This window comes from Oxyura jamaicensis, chromosome 5, assembly GCF_011077185.1.
Source record: "Oxyura jamaicensis isolate SHBP4307 breed ruddy duck chromosome 5, BPBGC_Ojam_1.0, whole genome shotgun sequence".
Taxonomy (NCBI): Eukaryota; Metazoa; Chordata; class Aves; order Anseriformes; family Anatidae; genus Oxyura; species Oxyura jamaicensis.
The window spans coordinates 150,587-177,268 of NC_048897.1; the positions used below are offsets into that span (position 1 = coordinate 150,587).

The 26,682-nt window shown below is 34.6% G+C and overlaps 1 protein-coding gene across 6 annotated transcripts in view; it reads right to left on the bottom strand.

The window, feature by feature from the left end:
- LUZP2 (leucine zipper protein 2) overlaps positions 1-26,682 on the bottom strand; it is a 187,373-nt gene that overhangs the window by 37,938 nt on the left and 122,753 nt on the right. For all 6 annotated transcript variants that reach the window (XM_035329071.1, XM_035329072.1, XM_035329070.1 and 3 more), the window contains 4 exons: positions 23,732-23,794; positions 21,681-21,743; positions 7,848-7,922; positions 3,636-3,800 (listed from right to left, as the gene is read on the bottom strand). In XM_035329071.1, the coding sequence (XP_035184962.1) occupies positions 3,636-3,800; positions 7,848-7,922; positions 21,681-21,743; positions 23,732-23,794 (366 nt within the window). The remainder of the gene's footprint in view (positions 1-3,635; positions 3,801-7,847; positions 7,923-21,680; positions 21,744-23,731; positions 23,795-26,682) is intronic.

Below are 26,682 nucleotides of genomic sequence, written 5' to 3' on the forward strand. Positions count from 1 at the left end.
TATTCTGGTATCCTTGTCAACGTATGCCCCATTATTTCTGTATTCAACCTCACCGCTGCAAATAGAAACTTTTTCTGTTTCACTTCTGATTTTGGTATAGCATTAATATTCCAAATCGCTGCATCTTATTTGGTTGCATTCTGGTACAGGTATCTTTACACTCCACAGCCAAAAATATTTGAATGATATCTATTATATAAAATATTTATTAATTTAAATGTAATGTTAGATTTTTTCAGAAAGGGGAATTAAAACAAACTGAGTAAGAATGCATTCCACCTAATAACTCCATATATTTGAGAAAAGCTCTATAACTTCTGAGCTGTTTTTTTATGCAAAGCTTCAGTAAGTGCAGAAAAGGCCTCAATAGGAAGGCAGAACCAGTACTCCAATTCACAAATTATCCCAAACCACATTTCCCGTGGTGGGTAATCTAGTCAATGTTATAATATCTATCCATGAACAATACTCTTCCTGTACCTAAATGCCTATAAAATTCCAGGTCCTTATGCACTCATCTAGAGATGTAAAGGGAGAGCAAAGCAGAGTTTTAGCCCTCCTCCCCTCCTCCTCATCGTCATTTTTCTCTTTCCTCATGACCTCTGTTCATGGGAGGAGACAAGGAAATTGCTGCTGCTGAAGCCAGCTCTAGCAACTCTAAACTTGCTTGGGAATATTTTCCACTTCCAGAATACAGAAAGGTTACTTGCTGGGACACCATGGTGCAAAAAGAAACTATATAATAAAAAGAATTGTCATGATCTAGAAAGTTAAAGAACTCATAGATCAAGATTAATGGCCAGCTTTCTGATTGTGTGTGGTATCCTTGGAGGTGTTACTGCCATTGAACTCACACACAGTCTTCAATCCATTTTTAATGGTAAATACTTTCACCACTGACATCCGTGTTATGATGGGTATATGATGGCTAAAGTGGGTTTGGTCTGAAATAATTACTGCCAATCCTGTATTTTACACACTAGTAAATTTTACATATTAACTCATTTAAAAAGTAGCAAAATGTGCATCAGACTGATACTGCTTCTGATCAACTTAAGCAAACTCTTTCTATGATTTAAATGTAACAATTTCCAATCACTACTCATTATTCCAAATTCCTGAGCTATCCAGATCAACATCTTTCCCCAATTTATGCACTTTTTTTTTCCCCCACAGATTTACATTGATTTTTTAAACTCACTTTAAGTTTCTGAAAGACCTTCTCCTGAAAGACCCAAATAGCTCCTTAGCAAATAATTTTTATTTTTATTTTTAAATGAACCTTTCATAAGAAAACTGTCAATTTAATTTCTAATTATCCTATCTACACCATGTTGTTGTTTTAAATAACTTCTCTACAGAAATACAACCTTCATATTCAAATTGTTTTTAACAAGAAGCAGCCCAGTCTCATAGATAACTGTTCCAAAGTGATACTGATGTCATACATCGTATGATGTACCCTTTCACAGATTTAAAATAAGTTTGACACTTTTAGAAAACACTTTTCAGGCTGGACGAGAATATCTTTGAAATAAGATATTTGCCACACAAACGATCATTTCTTTCCTGAAGGTTAAACTGCTGCTTATCATACATGACAAGATGCTTAAGTACTGCTCGTCTGAAGTTCCCATTTTGATATAGGAAAACTTATTTAAAGCAATGAAACACATTTACATTCACATAAATACTATCCTGCTATATTGAAACGTTTACGCAAATGTAATAGAGAACACAATACATCTGTAGTTAGATTTACTTGGTTTAAGAGTAAAACAAAGCCAAGGAAAAGATGCATAAGAATGGGTGTCATAAAAAAGAAGCCTTCCATAATACAGCTCAGATGTAGAGAGTATAATTCTGGACTGACTAGGATTACTTGACAACCTATTTCACAGTAGCAGATTTCAGTGGTTTTATAATCACAGATAATGCACAGATTTATAATAATGAGGTGTCAATGTGTGGAAGAGCAGGACTGCAAACCATTATTTTTGCAGACATTTTCATGGCATATGCCATGTGCAGAGAAATGTGAGCAATGTCTATTAAAGAGACAGTATAACTTATTTAAGCACTCGTGGGATAGAGCGGACTTAGACTGCAGCATGGAAATACTGCTACATTTTATAAACAAGAACATTAAACACAAAATCTATTTGACTGTAGAAAAATAATGAAGATATTTTGTGTTTTAATCAAATGTCAAAAAATGCAATTTTAATCTCTACATTGTATTCACGTTTCCTTTTTTTGTGCTACAATAATACCTGAAAAACCAATACTTCAAATACTTCAAAGCCTCTAACCCTATATCAAGATTAAACACAGGCACAGTGACTTTCTCAGCCTTATCTTTCAGTGCACCTATGCTTTCATGACAGGCGCAAACATTTGCAACCTGATGAAAAAGACAATAAGAAGAAAGACCATTCTACAGACAAACACCTTAGGAAAAATGTGATCCAGAGATCCCAGGGTGAAGCTCAGCCTGCGAGTCCTGAAAGAAGAGCCCACATTGCTGCAGAATGGAGAACCAGTAATCTTAATCTAAATAGGCACTGATATCCTCATGGGTTGCTATTAATACACTGCTTTGTTTTAAGAGTTAATCATTTATTTATTTTTTGGAAGTGAAGTTTTCTTCCTGTGAAACAGTTAAGGAACCTCCAATAATTATTTTAAGACTAGCAACATGAGATCCAGTTTTATAATTATATTCCTCTGTCTGAAATTATATTTCAATATTCATTACACACAAATTACTAATTTTTGGTTCCAACCACTGTACTAATAGTGTTTATTAACAGCTGCTATATAAAAATTACAAATTGACTATGAATTGGCAATTCCCATTTTAATATCAGGAAAGAGTGTGGAAATTTAAGGGGGATATTAAATTGTCGATCCATCATCCTTCTGTAAAATTTTCTTTGTAATTGAAATCACAGACTTGTGCTAGATTTATTGAATCAGTTGAATACGTAAGCAAAATGCAACCCTGGAGATGAAAATTATCAGGATAGCTGTCAATCACTGTGACTCTTGACTGCATTAAAATGACTTAATCTATTTACGCAAAACACTTTGCATTAAATATTTATTTTATTTTAAAATCATGCTTTCTCCTAAACTCTGTTCCCATTTCCTGGATATGTAGTGTGAGTTAAAAATCCCTTTTGGCAAATTCTGTTTGGGTTTCCCAGCTTGTTTTCTGGTTTTATATTAGACTTTTCTTATGAAAAACACAAACTGTGTCACTGTTCAGTGCTGTAATGATACAAACACATTGTCAATATCTGTCAGGTAAATAATCCTACGAATTAGCATTCTCATTTGATTTAGATGTAAATCCATCTGCCTTGTAGATTTGTTATGCAGACAGGGTCCATTTAGCAAGTGGCAGAATTTTGTTCTTCAGCAAATACAAGTACCCCTTTCCCAACTTTGTAAAAAGTTTATTGACATCGGAAACAGGCTTAGAATTATCTTCAAAATCCATCCTAATCTTCCAATGAATTTTAAATCCTCCTTAGTTCCAGTTTGATGATCCTACAGGACAAACTCTCAAAGATGCTTTAAAAAAAAAAAAAAAAAAAAAAAAAAAAAAAAAAAAGAGGGAGAAATAATACCTTGGTGCTTGTCACTTGAAATGGAACTTTTGAGCCCTTTGTAGCTAGGGGTGTCAGCTTCGCAGCTGGTTTTGTAGGCATTCGATTCATAGCAGGAGGCTGATTGTGCAGAACTGAAGACAAGCAAAGCTGCACAGTTTCCTTCAGAGCTTTCAGCTGCGACTCCTGGGGAAAATAAGAAATCACCAGTTTTCTAAGATGTGTTATAATGAACACAATTGCTTGCTTTCTCTCTCTACATTAAACCACACATTTACAACCAGCTGTTGTTTTTTCTTATTAACAGAAGAAATTAAGGCTGTTTAATGAAGTTTTTAAATAGATTAACTTACTGCATATTGCACATGAAACTTTAAAAAGTCATGGCACTCTTCCCTTTCATCCATGCGTTTTATCCATATTGATTATTGCAAATACTTATTAAATATTTTATATTTAAAGGAACAAAAATACAACAAATACCAGATTTCCACATATAATAATAGAAAGAAGCAGATTACATGCATATTGCAAGGACAGGCTTTTCATGGAATTTTGTTTGTAATATTCAGAATAATTAGTAATTTTCATGTGTTATAAAGATTGATTTTAATCCAACAAAAGTATGACGTCCCTCATGTACATGCATGTGCATATTATGCTATTGTGCCATATAATAAATAAACCACAGGCCTTTCAATCTGTTAAGAATATGATTGTCCATATCCATTATTGTGCTTTAACCTTTCAATTGGAGAATACACTGCTATTCTCATAATTATAGGACAGCGCTTGTAACTTGAGATAGAATACTGCTATTTTGCTCATAGAAATACAGATAGATATGTTAATCAAAACAGTCCATCACTGAAATACATGGAGGCAGTATGAACAGTGAGGTAACTATTGTACCGGAGAAATCTCTTTTTAAATCTTTATTCTATCACTGCAAATCACTTCAGTCAAACCTTGGTTATTGAAGTAACTTTATTATACTAATTTTGGGGGAGTTAGTCAGCATTTGGTGTTAAAAAATATCTCACTTTTAGTCTTTGTATTAAAATTGCACCTAGAAATACAGAATGCATCCACACATTTTGGCCTTCAAAGATTTTTTAGAAGATACATAATAAAGGGATGCATAAAGGATCATCAAATAAACCGTGGCAAAAATTGATGGGATATAGATGTGTAAAATACAACATTCTACATGTGTCAGATGTTACATGTACGATATAAAAATATTTCACAGTTGTATAAGTATCTAAAGCCATGGGATTTAGCATTCATCATTTTTATTTTATTTTATTTATTTGCTGAACAACTAGTTTTTAGATCCTGGCTAATATTTTGTGTTTTATGTCAGATCAACTTCCATTGAAATTCAGCTAGGGACTCTATCACATAACTGAGACACTCTGAAAGAAATAATCACCTTTTTATTATTATTATTTTTTTAAAGTAAATAAACAAGAGTCAGCAGGGAACGCTTCAGCGGCAGGACCAAAGACAACCACAAAAAACTATTCATACAGAGCTCAGTAAGGAAAATCAAAGAAACAGGAGATGGAAAGGAGTTCATTTGTTTGCAAACAGACAAAATGGAGTGTCTTTCGCTTAAGATGTGTGCAGTGAGGAGGAAAGCTAGATTATCATCAAAGAGGACAACATTTTGTACAAGTAACTAATTAAAATGTATGAACCTTGATTCAGGATGATAAGTCTTTGACCTAATAGCAGTGTAAAAGAGTAAGGATTACTTCATCCATCTGACTTGGGGATCTTTTAATTTTTAAGTGACAAGAGAAAATACTGTCCACTCTTCTTTTATGTCATATATCTTTTTATCTGCCTTTTCAAGAACAGATACAGAGAACTGAAATTGCCATTTGACATAGCCCAAATCAGCTAAATTGGCAGAGGCAGTAGGCTGTCTAATTTGGCTTGAAGATATGGTCTCAATCATTGTAGCACTACATGACCCTGAATGCTTCCTACACCGTGTGTGTGTATGCCTGGGCACCTGATGCACCACCACTAAACATCAGCAAACACATTCACGATAATAAGCATGGGCTTCTGTGAATAGGGCTCTTCTTGATTCTAGGGGGAAAGTAGCTTCTTGATCCCCAAAATCCTCTTGATAATTTCTCATCCTCTCACCTCGCTCTGCTGCTCGCCAGTGCTTGCTTTGTCTTGGCTACAGCCAGCCATTTTGTCATTACAGACGTAAAAGCATAATAAGGTGTTTTGTTTTCATCCTGAGGGTAGCAAAATTCAACTTTGACTTTGCAGATAATAGCTTTATAAATGGGCAGCACGAGAGTACATCTTATGGAAACAACATCGGAACCAAAGATGTCATTTGACAAAGTTCTCAATGACATTGCATATACCCAATTGTGGGTCAAATAGACTGTCTGCCTGCCAAAGACACTGTAAAAACATGATGCATGGTGTTTTTTTTTTATATTTACCAGGCCTGTTTATACTCTTGATACGTGGTTGAATGTAGTACTGAATACTTTGGGCTGTGGTAATGCAAAAAATGTCAGTTTTCCAAGGATCCATCACAGGAACTAGAAAAATACTGCAGCGTAAATACACTGTTGAGCGACACTAAGTCTACCATCTGTGCTAACAATATTTAAAACAAATATTTAGAAGAGAGTTCTGATATCCTCCCAAAGGAAAAATATGATTTTATGCCTATTTATAGCCACAGTTTGAGACTCAATCGTTCAATTATTCATTTCCAATACAGCTCACACTCCAAAAATGTGTTCTGCTTTCTACACCAATTTCATTCCTTTAGCAGAAACTACATGTGCTAACATTCTCAAAGCGGTTAAGGCCAAGTCTTCGCTGAAAACATGGATGAACGATTGGACATCTATAACTATTTTTAGTTCAGCAAGAAAAGCTCGCGACCAGGGCAAAAAGGTACCTGAAGCTTAAATGGTCTTATTACTCTGCTGTTAGAACTAGTCAAGCATGGCTATTTCTAGTCTTATAGAGCTGTTCGCAATTTCACTGGTGTGAACTTTGTCCTTTTCCTTCATTTGCACTGCTGTTTAACTCCTGTTTACCTGCTTCATTTCCACTGCGCTTTCACAGCATGTGAGCAACAATGTAATCCCAAAGACTTTCTCAATGATTATTTACCAGAAGACAACTGCAGGCTTCTAGTAAGCCTAGCCCTAAATTAAAATTCTGTATTTCCTAAGAATGAAACATAGGGTCAGCGAAGTCAGTTGAGTGTGCTGCAAATCCCGTTTTAATTTGCAGACTGAATTTCTTAATAGCATTCTCATTAGAACTTCCTGATGTCAAATGTTCTTTACTTCCTCCTTCAGAAGTGACTGAATTATAATAACTGCATTTTGAATATATTTACTACAAGCACTCTTGGCAATGCCACAGACAGCACTAGTGAGAGAGCATGGCTGTGAATATGTATACATTTTTCAATTAATATGTGGAGTAGGTCAGTTCAGTGTACAAGTAATAAATACCTGATACATCAGAAACACACACAGGTTTGGATAGTGCTACTGTGATCATTGCTTGTGTAGATGACATTTTGCAGTGCTGGAGGTAAATCCATCATCAAGAGGAAGATTTCAATTATTGCAATACTGATAACCAACGAAAAATGCTCTTGTGCAAGGGGCATACTTTCTTCATGCTTAATGAAACTTTAAAATAGTAGAAACTATTAAAAACAATAGTTTATGTACACGCAAACATTTTAAAAGAATAGTCTTTAGCAGTATGTTGAAATGTTTTCCCATCTGATAAACTGCTTCCCTAGGGATTCCTCATGGCCTCTCTGTCCTCAGAGCGCACCTCTGCCCTCCAAAGAGCTCACTCTGTTACATCAGTTGATCCCAACAAGCAACAGACATTTCTATCCAGACTAAACCTCAGGTAAAATTGTGTCAGCTAACAGGCATATTCTCATTAGTGCATTTAAATGCATAAAGAACATTCTGCTTTCAGTGGATCTGTGAGATCTTTATTTCTAACTTCATTTCCCACTTCTTAAATAACTTACAGCTGTATTTAACTTCATGCATCGTAATTAGTTCCACTGACTTCAGTAAGGTAACTGCCAGCTATGTGCAATTAAGCATGCATCTGAATTTTTGCGATAATTCCACTTGTTTTTGTCAAATTACACTGAAACATTCACAGCTGATAAACATGCTTGCATCACGTTACACTTCTTACTTTGTCGAGTGCTGCCTTTTCCAATTGATCCTTTGCAACTGCTAGTTTCTGCTCCAGATCTGTTAGCTGCTGTGCCTGTGGGAATAAAGAAGAAAAAGCTGACGTAATCTACAATTTTTCTTTCTTTCCTTTTTTTTTTTTTTTTTTTTTTTTTTAAATGAATTGGGTCAGAATTGCTTGCCAAAAGATGAGGCCTCGAGGGACATATATTTTTTTCCATGAGAATGTGTATTTTTATGTGGGAATAGGGCTCAAATCTGCAGAATTTATGTGAACACAAGTTTACTCTTTAATTTCAATGTCAGCAGCCAAAGATATTCCACACTATATTTATATTTGTTCCATAGTATCCTTTTGGAAAATGCAAAGCATTCTAACAGGTTTCATTATTTTGTTCATTTATCTTACTTCTGTTTGCAATTTGACACAGAATTTTGTACTTTAAAACATGGACTTACTAACAGTAATGTAACTAGTAATAAACACAGAAATTAGGAAGCACCCAAACATTCACGCATATAGACCCCTTACAAGATGCTACTATCTGCTGGTAGACAAGGGGTTAACTCCAGATTTGTTTCTCCATCTCTGTTCCCTTGAGATATGAAAGGAAAATTCACAGGAATAGCTAGTTATGCAATACATAGGAAGAAAGCATCTGGGGAGATCTTGCAGTCAGATTCACGCACCCAGTCTGCACCCGGTGCAGAAGGCCTGTTTGCTTTTTACCTTGCACAGCATTATTTGCCTGCAGAGTCCTTTGGGAGGAGATGTAGTTTTTTGCAAAGTATATGCAATATATTGAATGCAGGCATTCAGGAGGTGCTTTAAAAACTCCGTAAATTAATACAATGATTTTCTCTCCTCTTTCCTTCCCTGGGAATGAGACACAGTTGAACAGGCTTCTCATTTCAGGGAAATTCATTCTCTGCAGGAGCTTCCCACTTTGGGGCAGTAGGAGCTCCCAGATTCCCGCAGTTCTCAGCTCCGTCATTAACAGCACGTTACTATGTAACCAGAAGGAAGATGGTACAGTTTTCTTTTCCTGTTGTTTTCAGTTTTCTTTTACTACTGTTTTTGCAATAACAGCCTACTTTTTGTTTTCCTTCTTTATGAAGGGAAGAGTGGACAGGTATTAGACTAACTGGTTTTCCTCTCTCTGAAATTCTGACTAGGTAATGCACATTTTGTGCATGGAGAATAATCAGATACGTTGCTCATTTCTCTTTTAGGAAGAGCAACACATTTCAATTTTGACCAAGTCTTTGCAAGCAGGCTTTTCTTTACTGCCATCCCTCACCCACTAGGTTTTGGAAATTTACCCCAGACAGACGCTGTTTTCTTGACAGACTTTTCAAGATCAGACGTACTCTATTGACTGTGGCATAGCTTTATGTGTAGCCACACAACATAAATGCTGTTTTAGCATAAGCTCCACACAGCCCAGTTAACTTGGCTTATGTGTTGGTGCAATGACTACTTGCAGCACATATTGTAGGTGAAATGTATAGCTTCAACAGGCCTCAGGTTGTTAGCAGATTCCTCAAGAGATGTCTGTTAGCATTAGGAATAGGCTGTACTGGCTGATAAAAAGACAAAAGCCTGACGTTTTTATTTCCCTGATCATGTAAACAACTACTTAGTCACATTTTAAAACAGGATTAGACATTTATCTGTGGATTTATCAGAGCAGCCACAGTTTCATTAGTCAAAAACATGTACGATTAGGCAATCTTGCTTCAAAGCAGAAGGCAACCTCTTGCTCAGACACAGGAAAGTCTCTCGTGACTACATTCCATCATTTCCACTGCATCGCATTTCCTCGAGCTGATACTAGTCACTGTCACACACACACCAGAGATCAGACAACTGGTTCAGCTCATCAGCATGACAGAGCAGGCAATTCAGAATTCATCTTGATTTCATTAGATTGTGCATAATTTAACTAGACTTTCTGAGAGGTAAATGTGTATTAACACAAGAATTTTCCTAAAGTTCAGCAACAGCAGCAGTTGTTACTGAAGTTAGTACATAACACAGACAATAAGCTCATTTTTATGTTTTAAGGACTGAAGTTAAATTTGGTTCTGACAGAGACAGTTCTTATTAGATACTAGACCTAGACCAACTAATTTCTCACATCATTAACATTTTACTTATTGTTACTTATTAAAACACTCTATATTCAAATATAATAAACATTTGAAAAGGAGTATATATAATTTCAATTATCATTAAAAATGAAATGATACAAAATAGCATTTATATGGTGAGAGGCCACAATGTCACCTCTGATGGTGTGCGTTGCTAAGGATTGAGATTACAAAGAGGATGATGGATTGCCACTTGTTGTGGGCCAGACAATTAGACTACTTTTCCATTCAGCACCATCTGTGTTTAAGTTTAAATCAGTGGAATGCCAGATTTACAAATTTCAAGGTGTCTGATTTTCTTAGATATGTAAATTACTTAGGTGACTGAAAATCTGGGTAGTTAACAGGAAGCACGTAACTGTAGTTACAGGTGACAGCTGTTTCTTTCTTTTCAGAAGAATGTCTAATACTATGTAATTCATTGTTCTCAATGAAACTGCAGTCATACTAAAATCAAATTGGAAGAAAAGCATTTAATTTCTTTAATTGGTACCTGTCATTAAAAAGAATTAATTAATCTAGCACATAGTGATAACACAACTCATATCAAGTAAAACATTTTCTGTTTACAGAGAAGACGGATTCTTCCAAAGGACAGGATAATATTTATTAATATTTTTTTTCTATGTGTATCATTTATGATGCATATATCCTCGTTTATCTTGTAAAATATTTTCAGTTTACAGTGAAAAGATATTCTTCCAAAGGACAGGCTAATATTTATTAGTAAAGTTTGTCTATGTGCATCATTTATGATGCATGTATCCTTGTTTATCCTCATTCTTATTTTTGGTAATATTGTAGTATTTTGATGGGCAAACTTTATCTGTATCTTTCGTTTGCATTGATTTTATTTCACAGATTACTGAGCCAATATTGATATTCTGTCTCAATATTGAGCTAGATATTGATAACCATTCAACTGACATCAAGTAACAATAAAATCCTGGCATTAAAATGTTTCTTTATTTTATTTTATTTTTTAAAAGCAACTCACTTAGAAATATTGATGCTTATTTACATGATAATCCACGAATGGCAGAATGATTTTTTTTTTCCTGAAAATTTTGTCTATTAAGCTTGAATTCTTATCACAATAGCTTCACTGCTATTTAAATTAAAAATATTTATAAGGACCCTGATTCAATTAACCTGTCTTAGAGACTGAATGTAGTACAAATACAAAATACCAGTAGAACTACACAAGGCAAGTTTTGATAGGGAGGAAAAGACCCTTGCAAAGCATGGTCTGGGAAAACAAAAATGTTGTTTCCCTTCGGCATTTTTGCAGAATCAGGTCTTACAGACAAAATCAATTTTTCATCCTTTGAAAGAATGCACTGAGCAATTTTTGTCCATAAAGTACACTTTTCCAGATCAAATCCATGTACAAATATATCTACCCTTACTCACTGCGTAATTACATGACACACAATGTCCATATTTAATTTTTTCCAAGCATAAGTACAAAAATTAAAGAAATAAAAAGGGGAGGCATGGCTATTACAAATACTGAACACCCATTAGAACAGCCTAAAAATGTTTTTAAAGGCTTTTAGCATTTTTTCCCCAGATTTTTTTTGTAACATGTACATACTCATTAAATATTGAATAAAATGTAAATGGCGATGGCTTTTTTTTTTTTTTTTTTAGTTATTTTTGTTTTTAACTTTTAAGTGCTTAAAGTAACCATAACTATTTCTAGTCTATGAGTTTTCTTCAGGGGACAATTAAAATGTGTTTTAATTTGGCTGTTTATTACAAAACTTTTTAACCTTATTTTTGCACATACCAAGAATTGTTCGTTACTAAATATAAAGTTATCACAGATACTGCTTAATTAAAAAACACAATTGACTAGGTCATGTTTAATCATATTAAATTCTGAACTATTTAAAAAAAGTCCTTAAACAGATACTTTCAAAAAATGATAAAATATTTAGTGTACAACTTTTTATTTCATAATTTATTATATTGTCTAACTGGGACAAGTTTTTAATTGGAAAACATTTAACTGAAAACTGGGACAACTGTTTAACTTGAATAAATTACCCAGTAAATAGAAATTTTCTGTGCTTATTCCATAAGCATTATTTGTATTTTAGAAAAACACCGACTTGTGCTTCTGAATTCTACTGTTTATTGTACAATTGCATTGTTCACAGAGGATGTTAAATGTAACTGAGAATAAAACTTTTTGGCAGCTATTCCCATTAATCAGGTGTGCACCTAAAGCCAGATGTTCAGAAACATCTGAGCTGCACCTAAAGCACTTCTAACAGCAATAAAAGTCAGTTAGAAACATCATTTCTGTAAAATCTCAGATGGTAAGCTTCCTTGATTCTTGTTGCTGCCACCATGCTGTTCTCTCTTATTTGTGACTGTTCTGGGTATACACTAAAAAGGAAGTAAGACCTTTGTGGGTTTTATTAATGGAAGTTTCACTTCAAGTTCAAGCCTGCATGCTTTTCCTTTGCATAAGAACCATTTACATTGAAAGCAAGACGGCATTTTACTGGGGTTTTACAAAAGTACTCAAGCTCTAAAATAAATAGCTCTTTCCCTGTGGAAACACACTCAGACAATACACATGAACCCACAGCAACAAAATACATTTGTGCCTGTTCTTTAGCTCAGGCCAGAGCACCTTATGGTTTAGCATCAAATGTTGTTGCCCATTGCTAACCAAAGAACATGATTAAAACAACCTGCTGCTCTTTTCTTTTTCCTGTCAGCTGTCTTTAAACAAGTATATTATTAATTTAGGTGGTAAGGATACCAGCTTTGAGGGAGTAAACATTTTTAAATGCATTTTAGTCATACCGGTATGTTCTAGACCTTTGTCAGTAGTGCTTTGTTAATATTTCCTTCCTTTTTCTTGGGAGAGTTTAAAGTCTCGCCAGAAACTTCAGCTCTTTGGGTCTGAGGCTTCTTTCTAAGATCTGACCTTTCTAGTCAAGTGTATAGTTCAGCCAGGAAAATATAAAACAAAACAGAACTAATATTTCTGGCAACATCACTTATAAGAGTTTTTCATGAGATAGCTACCTCAAAGCTTGCATTTTCTAAAATACCACTTCATGTTCAGCAGACAAATAAAGGAAAGCTCAAACCATCCAACACATACAGTCATCATTAACACCAGCATATTCATAAACTATTAGAGTAGTTCCAAATCAGCTAACAAATAGTAATACAATTTTCAAAAACCCTACCCAAATGAAATTTATTGCATTTATTTTGAGAACTTTATACTGCAGATCATTGCATAGGTGGCTCTCAGTTTGCTGTCAGCAACAACCCAGGAAACAGCATCAAGCAGAGGGAGACTAAGGGACATGCTCCAATTATTTTGAGAATTTTAAGTGTCTGATTTTGAATGCCTCTGCATTTGTTCCACATCGGCTCTGCTAGGAAGAACACCTCATGCCCAGAGCCAGGCCATCTCACAGCCATTTCCCCTGGTTTGGTGAGGAGCCTCAAGGCTGGGAGAGCGGCTGGTTCTGGAGACCCATACGTGCCAGGTGTCAACAGGGACATGGCACCTCATGGTGGCACTGGACACCACCTTGGCTGTTCCTCCAGTCTCTCCGTTACCAGGAAAGGCCAGCGTTCTGCATGGCATGCGCCCTGAGCCAGGCGTGAAGCTTGCAGTGAGTGCTGGAGGATGAAGGGCTTCTCTGCTGTGTGGACTCTGCTGTGGGCGCCTGGTTTTCCTGTTCATAATTTGTTGTGCCTCTGCCAGACCATTCCCTCCCTTGCTGCATGGAGGCTGACAGCTTGTCTTGTCCCAGTATTCTCAGCATAACAAGTCTTCAGTTCTAATATTTCACAAAAACACACTTTTTCCTCAGGAATTTATACAACATCTACCACTGCAGAAGTTTAAATGGTGAAGAAAAATGACCGTGTATGTCTGACCTTGGCATTATTCATGCAGAAGCCTGCCCCTTTTTGACATATAGAACACCTGGATCCACATTCACGGCTTTCATGGGAAATGTTCTCTCTTTTTCCTGATACGATTTTGTATCCGTACATGTTTGAGGCTTTAAGTCTTCTTTCAGCTTGGTGTATTTCTTTCCCTCAGCCCTATTTTCTCTCTGACCTTTAGGCAGTTTGCACCTTTTCAATACTTTATGTGACAATATTTTAAAATTTTTCAACTTTACTGGGCACACTCAAAATCATTATTAGAATTAAGCTATTTACAACATGTCAGTCAAAGTCCCAATCCATTTCAATTTGATATCAATAGTAGAACTCTGCTCATTTTGGTGGGAGCTGGACCAAATCTGCAAATTGATTGAATGGCTGAATGCTGCCAGTTAAATGTAAAGCTGCTGCTGCTAGTTTTAAGTAACTGTAGCTCATGCTGGCTATTGAATAGTCTTGTCTCTCATAGTAACTCAGACTAGCTATTTAAGACTGCTTTTACTTGTAATGCAAATACATATTGTTAAGGCTACATCTTCACAGCCATACAGAAACTTTTAAATTTGATTTTTTCAGTTCATTAAAAAAAAATCAACAAATTTTTATGCTCAAAACTGTGCCATAAAAAAAATCGCTAACAATAAGCTACTAGACTTGACTTACTAACCACTGCAACAGTATTTCAGATTTCATAAACCTGTTCTCCGAAATTGCACGAAGCTATTAATAAAATGACAGTAGAAGATTTTGTTCAATAAAGACAACAATAAATTATGTTACAAGTACATAAACCAACACAGAAATATACATGGTGACATCCCTGTACTTTCTTGTATGCCACATCTCATTATATTATTTTTTTTCCATTTTCTTCAAACAGCATTGAAAGTATTTTTCCACAACCAATTCAGCCTGCATTTTAGTCTCCTAGTGTGCAGCTAACATTAACACATTATTAATGATTGTAACATTACAGAACCAATATACAAAAAAATAAGATATGGTATGAGAAATAGAAAAAATGCAACAGCAAAGAAATGTTAATTTAAACTGTGAAATAGCTCCTAAGGAAAAACAAACAAACAAACAAACAAACAAAAAAACTGTCTAGATAAGACTTTCTACATACATACTTTCTACAAGTTTTGTTAGTAAATTATACCTCCATTCAGGGAACTAAAAACAACCAACCAACCAACCAACAATCAAAAAAATCAAAAAACAAAAACCCACAAGTACTCAGTGTTTTTTGACCTACTTCAAAAGAAATACAATTAAAACAAGACAAAAAAAGTCTTGTGCTTCATAAAAGCAGGTATTCACTCACCTTACGGTAACAGAAGATGACTAAACTATCCCTGTGCTAGGTCTACTATCTCAACAAGAGAGTTATCTGAAAAGTAATGAAACCACCACTTGCCAGTTTTATCTCAGCCACGGATATGTATGCAATAGAGCTAACGTGTTTCACAAAAATCAATTTAGCCAATCTAAATTTCCTACCTCAAGGTGCTAAACTACTGAGAAAAACAAATAATATCCCGTCTTGAAGTGTTTTCCTATACCCAATAAGTAGCCAGATCCAATCACAAATAGTGGATAAGCTGAAAAGCACAATTTTATTTCCAGTATTGGGTAGAATCCAACTACACATCTAGAAGCGTACAAAAGTTCTGACTTCAAGAAAAAAATCTGTATGTGAATAATTAACAGAAGCATTATAATAAAATCATCATAAGCCTTGTCACTTGAAAAAAAAAAAAAGAAAGAAATAAACAAACAAAAAAAAAACCATCTAGCAGCTTCAAAGACTGATCTACTGCCTTCAACAAGAGCTATAGGGATCCTAAGCCATGGAGATTAGGTACAGCACTTAGCCCAATTTGTATTGCAAATGCTTCGAAAGAAGGGTCATCAATCTTCCTATCCGGCTCTGCATAAACCAATGTATACAAATGGAACTAGAGCTTGAAATGCAAACCACTCCATAAGTTCTGAGCTTGCAGAGATCGTGATCTGCTTGTATAACCACCAAATCGCTGGATCCATTACTCAAAAATCTTTAGCAATATTAGCTTAAAGACAATTGTTCCAGAGCTCAAGATGAAGAGCAACATTCTGCAACACTTGTAGTCACAATGCTTTCTTCTACAAAGACCTTCACTGCAAGAGAACAAACAATAGGTGGAAATAATTACTCAAAATAATACTACTTGGATCAACTCTTAAGGTCTGGGGCAGATTCCACAGGATATCTTTTACGCACTGTAGTTTAAGCCTTTGTCTTCCAAATTCTTTTCAATTCCGTTCTGTGTGCTGACTTTTTTTCCTCACTTTTCAGCCAAATTTAAATCTTATGGCACACAGTGCCTTATAAGTTACTTTTATTTTTACTTCTAGTCCTAACATTTTAGACAAATTGTTTTAGACAAAGCATTTTTTTTTTTTTTTTTTTAATACCACTGTCTAATTACTTAAGACTTTTCACTTGGCTGTCTTCTATTAGTCACGTGTGTGCATCATCACTTACATTGCTGTATGATGTGGTATTAGGCTCTAGGACCCTAGCTCCTCACTGGCTCAGCCAAGAGTAGATGAAGTACCTGAAGACTGGAAAAGAAGAAATGATACCCATGTTCGGGAGAGAAAAGAAGAAGAGATCATAACTTACAGATGGCGTTACGACAACAATCATTTTTGGTAGAATACTGAAAAGAATAATCAAACTAACTTTCTAGGGGGGCAGAGTTTTATCTATTATATATCATTCATGAACTGAACCATGAACTAAACTTACACTCATCGAATATTCCGGTGACATCAAACCAGAACTCTACATGTCATAGGAGATGGGTTTTTTCTAAAGTTATCTTGATAAACTGGAGAAAATAAGATGACATTCCCTAAAGACAAGTGTAAAAGTGTAAAATACAGACAGGAATAATCACTGAAGCAAACACAGAATATAAGACAGCGGAGATTAATGACTCAAGATGATATCACCACTGAATGTGTGATATATTTTAAAAGAAGCAAAGAACACTGTGGCTACAGACTAGAAAAAATGCTTTTACTCAGTATGGATGAAACGTGCAGCTGGACTTCTGTGTCTACTTGCAAATGTCACTGTAAATGGACACAGATCAAAGGAAACAAGTTCAGATCAGAATAACATCAGGCATTAATGGTGTGCTAACAGTTACTGGGAAGAAGAACCAAGGGAAAAAATCTATGTGTATTAATTTAAAAAGTAACATTTCTGTGAGAGATGCAAGATAATTGCAAATTATGCAAAATATTGATGTTTTGGGGGGGGGGGGGGGGGGGGGCGGGGGCGGGGCAGAAATCTACTTTCCAAGTCTCTGTGAGATGGCATGGTAACTACTTGTTTTCAATTTCACTAAAGCAGATTCAAGACAGCTATAAGAAAATTCCCACTTTTAAGGCTAAGACAGCAAAGCAGCAAAAATACATCGTTTGAATTGCTGCAGGCTTCCTAAAATAAATTAGGTAAAAACTGTGAAAGAATAGGATGCTCATAATCAAACTTTCTCTACAGTATGAAAAAAAGCAGCATCCTTTGCATTTTCCATACCCTCCTAAAAATACAACTGTTAACATAATTGAACAAGTGCTGATGGAATTGCCACATATGATTTTCTTTATTTATCTCAGTAACTATGAAGTAGGCTTGCTTATTTATGCATTTAAGAGGAAAAACCTGCAAGACTATTTCCAGACTTTTTGATCTACCACCTATCAGATTCTACATGTATTGTTGGTGCTTTTGAAAGGAGATACAGTATGCTACCTTCTCATTTAGCGTGTCATTTCTGACAAAGTCCAAGGAAACCTGTCAAAAAGCATTTTCATATCTGAAGTCATGTCTGTAACAAGCTATAATTTCTTCTTCCAAATTCTACTTGGTTGTTACCTGGTTGTTTTGCTATGTGCTGATGTCAGTCTGTAGCTTATAAAACATATCCCTAATAACGTCACCAGTTTAAATATTTATTTGAGGAAAAGCAAAACAACAACAACAAATTCTTTATTTTATATTATGCTATGTTTTTAACAGCTATTTTATAATAGTTTTTGCTTTGTTTTGTTTTTCCTAAGCAGCACCGCTAAATTTCCCCAGGGAAGTCACAGAAGATTCAGATGCTGAGGAAACAAGTTGGATGAACAAGCACACTGCAGGCTAGAGATTCTGTCTGAAAGTGAAAAGAGCTGCAGCATTCTCTCAGAAAAGTTGATATGACAGGCCCATATGAAATTGTCCTCAGTCTCTCACCTTCTTTTATCACCTTCATTTTGTATTAGAGGGCAACGTGAATGCACCTGCAAGACAAGAGCACTGTTTTGTGCTAAATAAATCCATGTATATATAAAGTTGAAGGAAAACTATACTTTTTTTTTTTTTTCTCCAAAAAAGCATTTTTCAGGGAAAAAAACTGATTTTTTACGATACTTCCAATATAGCAAAGAAACCTTTAAAATGTATGAATGGTGTCATTTTTCAAACGTGAAAAGCTAACTGAATTCTCTAGTTGGTCATATTAACAAAAGCAGATGCAATTCATGGGCAAAGTATAGGTTAGGTAAGTCTTTTAAACACAACCTTTGCCCCTTCCATAGGAAGTCTGTTCAGGTGTTTTCTAGACAATGACACTTTCTTGAAGTCAGTCCTTGAAAGAAAAACATTATATTTAAACTACCATTTCTCATGCAGGTCTCTGCTGGCAATTATGAAACAAGATGAAGTTTGAGAAGATAATATGGTACTGTTTAGTCTTTTAGAGGTATTGAGTGTTCAAGTACCTGAAACACTATTTAGAAGCATAAGAGAAAACTGAAGGTAAGTGATCATCTTGCTTTTAACACATGATGCTGCAGTTCACGCAAATGTACATTTGGATTTTATTTTCTAGAACTGTATCTGCACTTTTACTTTAGTATTAAATAAAATAATTATTAGTGATCAAAGGAATTGAACTGTATATGTTCACATTGGATAACAATGGTTGTCACACGCCTACTAAAGTAATTGATGATGAGCTTGTAAGGGCATAATGCTTAGATTTTCATCTTAAATATGTGGTGAAGAAAGTATTTTGCCTCAAAATTTAAATGACAAAAATATATTAAATGGTCGATGGAATTCATATTTCTGCAACTCAAACAGAATCCTTAGGAATTCATCACAAAACAATAAATAAACAAATATTCAAGCCAAAAAAATTAACCATTTGCACCTTGTACATTTAAGAGAACAAAGGTTTCAAATACGAAAGAGACTTGTTAAGGTGATAGCCAAAGGAAATGCTGGCTATATTTTTCTTCAGCTTGTATTCATATCAGACACACATGTGCTTGTGTTTCAAGAATACCAAAACATATTTTCAATTCTTCTCTATTTTAGTGAAACATGAGGTTTCTAGGATGATATAAACAAATGATGTGAAGACAGGGATTGGTGGAGGATTACATTTGGAAAAAAATTGTTATGAATGCCTGAAGCAAACATCAATTTCAATTTAGCAAAGCATTGAAACTTAAGTATACTGTAATGAATCAGAGTTTTACATTAACTATTAAACTATTAATAATTAGATTAAATATTAAACTATTAATAATTAAACTATCGTAATTAAGAGTGGACTCATTCAGGACTAGCAGGTACCTACTTACAAAGGGAGCTATAAAATCAAAACTCTTGGCTGAAAATTTAGTATTAATCATTCCTTATTTTCCTTGCTCAGACACATGGCAAATTTCCAATTCTGTCAGATCTTTAAGGTTATTGCACTGCATGTTTTAAGGGACTGAACACTGACAAAAAAAGGGAACTCAAATTCTAATGTCAATAGAGATGACAACTACATAGCCTTGAGAACATCACTTAATTTTTTTGACTCCCACTGCTTATCTGTCACATGACACTTTATCATACAGATACGTAGGAAGATACAGATATACATACATCCAGGCAACATAACAAAGATTATAAAACACTTTGAAAGCATAAGAGTAAATACATGCCAAAAATAAAGAATCCATGTTTTATTTACCAGCACTCATTAAGTTCTGGTCACTTATTCCCCAAACCTCTAATCAGCAGCTTCATTGACAGTAAGAGTTACAAGATTAAAGTTTAAAAAGTTATAAAACAGTTAATTATGTAAATTAACTGTTTCTCAATGTTGATTATGAAAAACAAAACCAAAAAATCACAACCAAAAAACCCTCTTAGGGTTCTTCATTATTAATTCCACTAGAGAAAGCAATAGTTGAATGGGCATGGACTGCAGTGCTCACGCCCTGTAGAAATCTTACAGACTGAAGTGTACATCCTTCCAGTGAACAGCTATGAGAAGCTTGCAACATTCACATCTATACAGAAAATACAATTCCCTAAAGCTCTCAGTAAGGCAGACAAAAAATATAAGGTTTAACGGTGTGGGAACGTAGTGGGAAGGGGAAACAGTGCAAGTCCTATAACATGACAGTAACTAGCATCCAGGAGATCATCACACACACTGGTTACGCTCTATGCTGGCAGAAGACTACTCATGCACCATTTTGATCTTTTATCAAAAAGAATCAGAGCTTCACAAAACAGTTTGAACAGCAATGATAACCTGGAATCTGTCTAGTTGTTGGTATCAAAGCAAGTAGAAATGAAATGAGAAAACATCTAGACTTGTCCAAATCTAGTAGTCAAATCGGATCAGACAGGTACTTAAAAAGCTTTCCACCCTGTAACAAACAGCTCCTACTCTATTCAATATGTCTTCAGACCCGAAATACACACAGATCAGCACACTGAATCTACTGTTTCCTACATCTCACATGACCATCTAGGAGGATAGCAGAAGTTTGTAATTCCCTTTTCTTTTTAAATTGATTTTACCTTACTTGGGAAAAAGACTGACAAAGACTACATAAAGGGTATATCAAATTAACAAACCAGCATTTCTGTCCGCGATCAACTTAAGAGTGAAGAGATGTTTCAGGTATTTGCATATGTAGTTCTCAGTACATGGGACTTCAGCATCCTTTTCACAATTTGTTAACATCTAAGGTTATCAAACTGTTTTTAAATATATTAATTCATAGTTTCCCCCCAAAGGTAAATAAACGTTTTCCCTATTTTGCAAGTAAGTGCATTCAGAGCAGAATTTGCCCTACCTGATTTCTAACCTACTTCTGAGCTGGAGGCTCTAGTATTCCTTCATAATCAAGAACTGTGTCTACTTAATACAGGTTAAGTATTTTAAAGCATAATTCATGTGGCCAAACATAGACACAATCTTTAGGAAACAAGCTATTTCCCAGACAGTATTTCCCTGTGACAGTAGAATAACTTACAGAAGATTAGAATGTATCCACACGTCCCTCTTTAACAGGGACTCAACTTCTCCCTACAAAATCTATAAAATAGGGCAATAGATTTTGGTAACCAGAAAGGAACTAGAACATTGTTTTATCTGAACATATATACCAACTTAATATTTTCTATTTCTTTTGCCTATTTAAGAATCAACCGAAATAGGTAGCATTTCTGAAATTACATTATGTTATTATGTCTGCCTTTAGTGTTTTGAGCTCTTTTCAGTATGGTGAGAAGGAAATGAATGATTGCTTAGAACTGCAGTAATCAAGGCAGATATTATACTCCCAGATTACTTCAAAATTACAGCAACTCTAATACCTTAGCAAAGCTATGTTGAAGAAAACTCACCTTAAAAATCAAATCTTTTTTCCCATATCGAAGCTCTTTTAGCTGGGCTTGAATCTTTTTTGACTGAAAGATAATAAAAATCAGTGTTTTTCCTTTTAAATACTTACTTTTAAGACCTGAAAAAATTCTGGCAAGATCTGACAACAGAAACAAGATCAGCTTTAAAATGCAGAAAAGTAACCAATATGAAAGCCAGTTGCTTTTCCAGGATAACATGCCTAAACCAGTCGAATGAGTCAAGGGAAAAGAAAAACAGTACTGAGCTAAAGCACATATATGCATTATTATGAATAGCTGTTTGGTTTATACATTTCAGACATGAGATGTTTAGTACTTTCCATGAAAGAATATCTGAAGGCATGACCTTCAAAACAATCTCCGGGGCACACTGAGACTGTTCGTATTCAGCTTGGGAGAGCAGAATAAAGTGGGAGCTTCCTGTTAGACAGTTCTATCCATAAAAGGTGTTTGATCTAATTATTAAAAGGATTCTAATTTTACATAGTTATTATGCTTGTTAAGTATAGTACCTAATTAAAGAGCAGAAAATACATGGCATTTCTGTGGCATATACCACTTAACTGGCAAAACAACAACAGCTCAGAAGGATGCTCCTGTAGCATCTTGGTTTGTTCTAATGGCACTAACCACTTAAAAACCACACATTTCCCAGGATGATTGATCAAGCCTGAGATTGTAAAGGTTTAAAATACATCCACAGTCTGCTGCCTTGAGTGGTGGTTAGCTTTGGTTTGGTTTCCTGAAATTCTTTGACATCAAAGCTTGTTGTACTACAATAAGCTTAATTTCATTTTAGAAATCACCTTTAGATTTAAAGACATTTGTGTAGTAAATATTAAATAATCAGAGAAGAAGTCTTCAAGTCAATTACCCAACATTCAAGACATTTTGTTCCATTCATGTTATACAAAAAATGTGAACAAGAGTGGAAAGCAGAATGCTTTGCACACTGCCATTTATTTATTTATTTATTTATTTATTTTAGCGGTAAAAAAGTGAAGACTATATATTTGTACTCAAATACTCTGGCATATTTGAAAACAACAGTGATGACACAGGAAGATAACAGATTATGAGAATCTGGAAAAAACAACAACAACAAAAACCACATTATTTCCTATTGAGGATTTCTCAGAAACTACGGTTGCAGACCATCAGTTAGACTAAATACCTAATATAACTCAAAATCACTACTTTGACCTCCTCAGTTTTGATGCCTAATTTTAAAAGTAGAGTCTTTGACAAAAACAAAACAAAACAAAAAAAACAAAACAAAACAAAACAAAAACCCGTGGTATTTCAACCTTAATATACAAAATTTTGGTCAAGAAGGTAAGTGTTACGCTTCTGTTCAATTCTAGGAAGGTGAAATAACTTTTACAGAAGTTTTATGTGCAGAGGAAACCCCATGACATAACTCATACAAATGAGTAAGCCATGTTAATGTATAGTAATAAACACTCATGAAAAGGCCAATAGCTAAAGAGACTGCTCCAATGAATACAGTACATTACTTATACATTTAGATATTTGAAAAAATAGGTTTTTATTTTTTATCATTAGCTGACTTAACACTTCTATAGACAGAGTATTTTATACTGTGACGCTTTATCTTTGAAATCATGAAACATCAGAAGGTTCGATAATAATAGATCTTGTCTCTCTGGAATTAAAAAAAAAAAAAAAAAAAAAAAGGCAACAAAAACTCCAGCATTCCTGTGTTATTCTAGACATGGAGATCATGGAAAGAAAATTAGTTTTGTATGTATTACAGATGTATAATACAGTCCTTCAAGAGCTATGTATACTTTTAAGAACCACAAAGAAACTTTACTGTACTTGTCTAAAACTAACATAGCAGCTTGCTATTATATTTGAGTTGCCTCTAGTGAAGTCACAGAAATGAGTTGAGATAAACAGTCATCATGCATGCCTAATATATAACCTCTGCTGGAACATCAGCACAAAAGACCTAGATGCAAGCTTCTTTTGGGTATACTTAGTTTAGAATAAAGAGGAACCTTACTTACCTCTTCTGCATGAATACCACAAAGCTTGTTTCCTGACAGAAGCTTGTTTTTGAGGCTTTTGTTCTGAAGGAGGAAAAAAAAAAGTTTTATTATTGAGAGTTACTTAAATTTTAAGGGAACTTTTAAATATTTCATCATACCAGTTTTGTTTTATATATCACTAACACCTTCAAGTCACCAAAAAAAGACACAAATAAGATAAAATAGCTGCATCACGGCACAATATTCTCTCTGACAAAACTCTGCAAGTCTACAGCTTGGCACTAAAAGATGCTTTCATAGAAAGAGGAACGCACAAGAAACCTTCCAATACCCTCAAGCAATAGCAAGCAATTCAGACTGTATATATGAGATAAAAACAAGAAAAAAACCTCTAATCATAACCTGATGTCAAGTGCATCGCTCAATATCGTTTTCAGTAAATCATCATAACAACTGAGGTCCAAGGATATTAACACTTAGCCCTGATGATCAAATGCATAGTAACTTTTCATTAAATTTCATAATTTAAAACAGTAAGTAATTAAAATGTTTAAAAAGCTAGCTAGCTGATAGCATTTTGACCACTTGGTATTCTTTTTCATGTATAAGTTGTAAATATTTCTCATTTTCAGGAGAAAAAATATATCTAATTTGATAAAAATAAATGTTTAATAGTTCGGTAATTTTTTCTGCATTCTTCACTCATATTATCCTATAATTGGCAGTCAAAGGGAAGATTTTTCTGCAGTGTGAACACCTATAAAAACCGGACTTAACAAGCTAACATACAAAAAAAAAAAAAAAAAGAAAAAAAAAAGAGAGAAACACCCAAAACATAACTTCTTCCATGCTAACAAACTGTAAACATACATGCAGAAATCCAGCCCGCCACATTTCAGGAATGTATATTTATTATTGTACAGCAGTATGTTTCAATAATATTTGCACAAGAATATTCTGGCATTAGAAAAAAATGATAATTTAATTCAGGATATCAAGTGACATTTAGTTTAGTATTCCACTGAAACCCTGGACATTTTGTTTCCAGAAATAGTAGCTTGGAGTTTTTCTTGAAATAAGTTTCTTTTTAAATCCAGGGTAAAGAAGCTAACAAATGAAACATCCTTTGCACAATTCCAAAATATTGAGAAGATATGACATCTTGTTTCACACATTTCACTGTTGCTGTCTACACTTTTACATACTGCTGAAGAAACAATAAATCATTTCAAGCCGACACCGTTCTCTAATGCAAAAAAAGAAAAAAAAAAAAAAAGCAACTGGGATATTATTTCGAATCAGACAACACAAAATGTCTCACACAAAATGTGATTTACAAAGGGCTGGATGTGAAAGGAAAGAGAACACGTGTTGTTCTCAAGTCTCATGGTTGATTACGTTTTATTCTTTGAAATGATGTGGTGGCTCCAGCCACAGATGAGCACTTTATTGCACTAACCACTGCAGCAACAGAATGAGAATGCACAAAGGGAGTTAGGTAGCAGTTACAAGGGGATCAAAAGTAAAGAAAAAAAAAATCCCAACAAAAAGATGAAGCACTCCCAGCAAATCTATTACTCACCAGGGGTATGTCTAAAGAGCTTTGTTGTACTGTGATCACTTGTTGGATGCGACTTTTTTCATAAAAGATAACATCACCTCTCAGGTTGATGGCCAACCAGATGTGCCAAAGGCACTCAGTAGGAAATTGCACTTAATTAACCCAGGAAGTTAAATCATCGTTTTGTCTTAACTAACTAGATTCATGACCCTCCAGATTCCCTACAGGCTGACAATGGTCAGTTTAAGGTAGCAGGTTCTGTTACTTAAAAACCAAAGTAAGAGTGAGTTGTCATCTTTACATTTTTACTCATTTTTCTTCCTTTTGCCAATACAATAACAGCTCAAAATTAACTTCCATGTGCACCGTTTTGTGGAGGCCTTGCAGCAACCCAAGACTGGAAGAACTGAACACCTACCACCCCAAAAGGACATATGTTGTAGTAGATGACTGTCACAAATGTCACGTGTCATGCCAAAGTAGTCTAACAGAAGAATACGGTTAGGAAAATGTAGTCAAAAATGAAACTTTATGAAAATACTTTAAGTTGGATGGACATCATTTTGGAGTTTTACCTAGGCCTAAGAGGATTTACCAATCCTGTCTCAATATCTAGCCTAAAGCAAGAAAATAGAAATCGGGGTTACCAACATGGAGGCAAAACACTTGTGACTTATTCTGCACTTGTTAATATTTTTAGAAATGAGAACAAGCATTTAAAGGTTATGGTTATCAAGAACATAATAAGTAGGTGCTTGTCAGAGGCAACTGACAACCTCCTGCTTCAAGTTGGAGTGATTTTTAGGTACTTAGCAAATTACATGTCACTATCAAATACAGGATTGCATTCTGAATAATATTATTTTCTATAGCAACATGTGAAGTATACCACTAAAAAACACATGTAGTATAACCAAGCCTGATTTGATCAGGATTCTGACTTAAATAATATTAAATGAAGCACCTTCCCAGGTACGTGTTCTGTAAGTCTGCTAGAATGGGTTTATTGACAGTCAGATGAAATAATCAGATCATTGGGCTATAAATACTTAGCAATTCAGGGCAGAACTTCTCACTCTTAAGTCTCAGATAATGATTCAAGATGATGGCTCTTATTTTTCAACTGCATATCCTTCAAAGAACAACAACGAAGTTTATAATTTTACCGTTTGTTTCAAATATCTTATTTGTTTTGAAGTACTTTAACGGAAAAGGTCTTAGACGTTTCCAGTTTAAAAACCAACATATTTCAAGAATTAATTGTCTGTAAACATGTTCATAATGACTTCTCTTAAATTGATATACAGGAATGATTTTAATTAGAGATAGGCTTTTAGATTTACAGAAAATATCATTATACTCAAACTAAATAGGTAGCTTAATGTATTTGAACATCTTGAAAAGGGTA